This window comes from Laccaria bicolor, genomic scaffold (genome assembly GCF_000143565.1).
Source record: "Laccaria bicolor S238N-H82 LACBIscaffold_6 genomic scaffold, whole genome shotgun sequence".
NCBI classification, from domain to species: Eukaryota; Fungi; Basidiomycota; class Agaricomycetes; order Agaricales; family Hydnangiaceae; genus Laccaria; species Laccaria bicolor.
Window position 1 is genome coordinate 406,777 of NW_001889877.1, and position 4,766 is coordinate 411,542.

General features: G+C 49.4%; 1 protein-coding gene across 1 annotated transcript in view; it reads left to right on the forward strand.

Moving 5' to 3' along the window:
- LACBIDRAFT_324606 (uncharacterized protein) overlaps nucleotides 1-3,080 on the forward strand; it is a gene marked incomplete at both ends in the record, with an annotated part of 5,324 nt that extends 2,244 nt beyond the window's left edge. Inside the window, 2 exons of the mRNA XM_001878006.1 lie at nucleotides 438-1,321; nucleotides 1,417-3,080. Of these exons, the coding sequence (XP_001878041.1) occupies nucleotides 438-1,321; nucleotides 1,417-3,080 (2,548 nt within the window). The remainder of the gene's footprint in view (nucleotides 1-437; nucleotides 1,322-1,416) is intronic.
- Between the last annotated feature and the right edge of the window lie 1,686 nt (nucleotides 3,081-4,766).

The window sequence follows — 4,766 nt, forward strand, 5'->3', positions numbered from 1 at the left end:
GGTGAGTAAGCGCTTGGATAGCGCACTGCCCAAGCGTGCTGACATAAGTTGAACGCGACGTGTGAGCAGATTAAAGTTGTCGGTGTTATGTCAGATCATTCTTATCAGTATTACTAATCTACCTAAATCACTAGGATAAGACACCGCGCCCACACCTCAGATGACTCAACCACGGCGCAACGAATGGGTAGGAGGCTGTCACCACGTATTTGACATGCCTCCCAGCCAAAGTCTCTCCCCGACGACGAGCACCCATCGACATCCTTCAGTCGATATCAACGTGGAATCAAGTTTGCCGAATTCATATCTTTCGAAGGAAATAATTTCACTTACAGGCTCAAGCCCGAAAGTTGTGCATAGCGGATGTGCGTATCATCTCAATGGCATCCTCTCCTTTTCTCTGATACTCAAAAGTCATTGTAAATGGCACCAATCAGGTCAACTTCACTAAATGCTGTGGCAACGAACACTGCGGAGCCCATTCTAAACAACCCCTTCTTGGACAATGCCCTACAAGTCTTATCCCAGCTTTCCGATGTCGGCAAGGCATTGCCATTCATCAGCCCCGCTTTTGTCCTTTTAAAAGTCATCGTTGACATCGAGCAGAGAGCTCAAGATGTCGATGCCAAGTGTAACGATCTCCTCGAACGAATCACGTTCATGCTGAGCCACATCCCTCTTCTGAGGACGATGGAGGTCATGCCTGCCACACGGCAAGTCATCGACCGCATGATCGAATCGCTCAAACAGGCCGCAGCACTGATAACCTCATACCGAAGGCAGAGCACCGTTGCCCGCCGACTCAGCATCACTAATAGGGACAAGTTTACCACTACCGCTCATAGTGTCAACACTTGCTGCCAGGACCTGATGCTCAGCCTTCAAATTCACCAATCGAGCAAAATCGAAATCCTTACTCGCGACATCCCGATTGACGACGACGACAAGGCGGCGGAGACATTCGTCGCGGAACATGGCAGTCTTGAGGCAATACAGCACGATAGGGAGCTCGTCAAAGAGTTTGCACAGCAGCAGCACCTCGTCATGGACGACACCGTGATGGACCAGCTGAACGCCAACGTCACAGACATCATCCAGCAAAATCAGGCCCGTCTGGAAGTCATTTTGAAAGATAACGTTAACTCCGCCGTTCTTGATGGTTTCAAGGGTTTGGTTGCAGAGCTAAATGCCGCTGAGTCCGAGCAGCGTTTCCACTGTGTGCAATGTGACAAGGAGTTCACTAATGCCACCAACAGACTCAAGTCTTGCTCTTTCCATCGCGGGGAATATGATTCATGGGGGCAAAGCTATCCTTGCTGTGGTACGGGCCACCCATGTCAATTTCAACCCCATCGTGCAAAGCATCACTGTGATATCCTTATGGTGCATTCTTCCCGCGTGCCAGAGCTATCACAGGATACGTTGACACTGTTGACGAATGGGCATCTGTTGAGGACACCAACCTTGAGGATGACGGAGTGAAGAAGGCATCTGTTGGCCAGCTTCTGCGCTGGGTATCTCGTGGTGAACGCCTGGATGAAGCAACCATCCTTATCAGCGTTGGTACAATCTGGTACACCGAACCATACTACTTCAACACGTTCACTGCCAAGGAGATGGAAACGATCACAAGATCTGTTCGTCTTAGTCGGCGGACTCTCATCTTTCGAACCTCAACCAGCGAGAGTGAGTTCGCCATGGCCGAATGGATCCTATCTGTTTCCGGTAAGATCACAGGTGTCAGGCTCACAGCCAAATCTGCTACATCGACGAACCCATATGTCCGCGTTTGTCCCATTGACATGGCCAAGGGAACGAAGTCAGGCGACATAATGACTCTTTCCGAAGGAGGGATGCGATCGTACACACCCGCCTCACCCTACATTCTCCCTGCTACCATCCGAGCAGGACCAGAGATCAGCGACATCCAGGTTCGCCCTCCCCGTACCAACTTCAAGACCAAAACGTCTCCGGCCCTCCGCGTAATTCTCAAAACGATGTTGGACCCACCATTGAAAGCCAATCCAGAACTAGCGAGCTCGAAGGTGGATTACTTTCAAGGTGTCGTGTCCATGTTCAATAACAACGCTGCGGCTTCGAACAACCCCATCACTATCGCCTCTGCCTCTGCTTCCTATCGCTTAGTTGGGGATCCCACTTACAACCCTTGTGAGGCCCTCAAACTCACAGATCGTGCAGAGCTGCCTATTACTATAGAGCCACGCCAGTCGTGGTCTCTGAAATTTGAGGCGGCTGTGCCGAGGTCAGAGGAAGATGTGAAGCTTGACGTCAAATGGTGGAATCACGCTATCGTTGCACGTCATAGGCCTATCCGGATCAAAATCACTCTGGAAGACATCGAAGGCGAGGAATGTTCGCTTGTGCTCGAATATGTCTTTAAGCCATACCCTTTCAACAAATCTGGCGCCAACGATATTGGGGAGTTCTTCTTTGATGACCCACTTATCCTGCAGCGCCATTGTATCCGGGTGGAGAAATGTGACGCTGGTGGGACTGGCGTGGTGAAGATTGCTGGGAATGAGATTGAGACGAAGCGCCTTGAGAAAATTGTATATCGGGCGCTGAAAACTGGGAAGACAGAGGTTGATTTAGAGATTGGACAGGAGAAGGATTATGGGACGTGGGAGTGGGCTGCATCGGCGCTCATCGACTTCTTTTGCCGCCGAGTTTATGCCTTCAAAATCATGGTGAAAGAGGGAAAGTCAGTGGAGAAGAAAAGGCTCGGGTGTCTTGGCTACGTGTTGTGCCCTCCGTACGGAGAGTGTGTGGATAAGCAGCGTCCGATCAGCTATGCTACGGAATTCGTCAAGCTGGCCCAACTGGAACCGTATCCAGTGCAACAGATCGTTACGGATGATGCCTTCGACGATTTCAAGCCGGTCGTTCCTCCCAAACCAATCATTTCTCCTGTCTCTCCTACCTCACCTTCAGCTCAACCTCAGGTTCCTGGAGACCCCGCTCAACGGTTGACTTCGATTGATTTTAACCTCTCCCGCATTGCTACTGCACTCGAGAGACTTGTTTCGCATGTGGAAGGCCAGGTGCCACCGTTCGGTTAGAATGATTCCTCGAAAGTACTTAGTGGGTTTGTGATGCATCAATATTCACTCATTTTAACCTCAACTGTATGAACAGGAATGTTACCAATGTGCCAACTATGTGCGACTCCTGAGAGACTGATCACCTTATGTAAGGTTTACTCTGACCGAATCTATGTCAAAGACTGTCTTTCAGTTTGCAGACCAAGTGACAAGCAGTGGGTGGAATACCATCTGAACATTGAGCAATATTGAATAATGCACATACTATAGCTTTCAGCATTATGCACATCCATCTAGTACTCGTTTGACATCAGTCATGAGAACATTTTAAGCGGACTTCAAGATGCATCATTATCAACTTTGGCATTCCCAACCCTTTCTCATGGCAAGCCAGCACTTATGAATCATACAAGGAACGCCAACATTCTGTCGGAACTCTCCATTAGGCAAGTTTGAGTTCTCATAGTGGTCAATGCCACCATCTCACCATCGTATCATTTGTTCTCATTTTTCAATCAACACTTCGTAGATCTTACCCCACGCGATGACTTCAAGTCTTTGGCATTCACGACCCGTTTCTTTCTCCGCCAAAACTTGCCTTGGAAACCTCATCCGCACACCCGGAGTTCTTTCTTAGAAATTCTGATCTTTGCGACATATCGATGTATCAATGTCATGAACTGCTCCGATCACGAGCACTCTCACTGACCCATGAGGCGGGCATTCGGCTATGACTGAGAACCTTCCCGCCTTCGTTCGAGTCACTACACATGCATTGCTCACAAGAATGAACGTTGACGTGGTGACTCCAGTGGGCACAGCCACAGCGCTTGTATGTATGTATAGGGCAGCGTGTCCCCTGCCCATGCTTTCTCATCCCCCTCTGCCATTGTACCCTTTGTATAGCTTCTCCTTCCCCTACTCCTCCCCCTCGTCCGACGCCCCTTGGTTTACTTTGGCGGCGTTTTCAGTTCCAGGGTTCATCAACGACTCTCAAGGCAACTTTACTGGACTCGGATCACCCCCTTAGGTTCGATCTGGCTCTGATTTCTTGTTTTTTTTCCTCCCGCTTTCCGTTTTTCGGACTGCACTTTCTCTTCACACCCACTTTACCTGATCTACTCCGCCCCTGATCCTACCCTTCTCTACCTCTCATCCCTCACCCTTCCCTTATCTTCCCTGCTCTTCCCTGCCTATCCTGCTTATCCCCATCTTCTTTCTTTCTGCCCTACTTTTCCTGAATTTCCCGATCCCTCCACCCTTCCATCGCTCCCTCCCTTAATCTTACCCTTCCTTGTCATCCTCCTCCCTTACCCTTACCCTTGTCACCCTCGGACCTCCTCCAGCCTCCTCCGTTACCCTTACACTTGCCACCCTTCTCCATTACCCTTACACTTGCCACCCTTCTCCATTACCCTTACAATTGCCACCCACCCTCCCTTACTTTTACCCTTGCTCTTCGCCATCCCTTTCTTACTCTTTCTCTTACCCTTGCTTCCCTCCCTCTTCCCTCCCTTTCCTTCCTTCCTCGTGCGCTTTATTGATATGCGTGCACGTTAAACAAAAGGCAACCAACACGAGACATAACACAAAAACATTACACATGATACAAAAATATGATCATTCTTCGTCATTCAGATTTCGTGCGAATTTTCAAACGCAAACTGCAATCAGACCAACGTCGAAGTTCTATCGATTCCATTA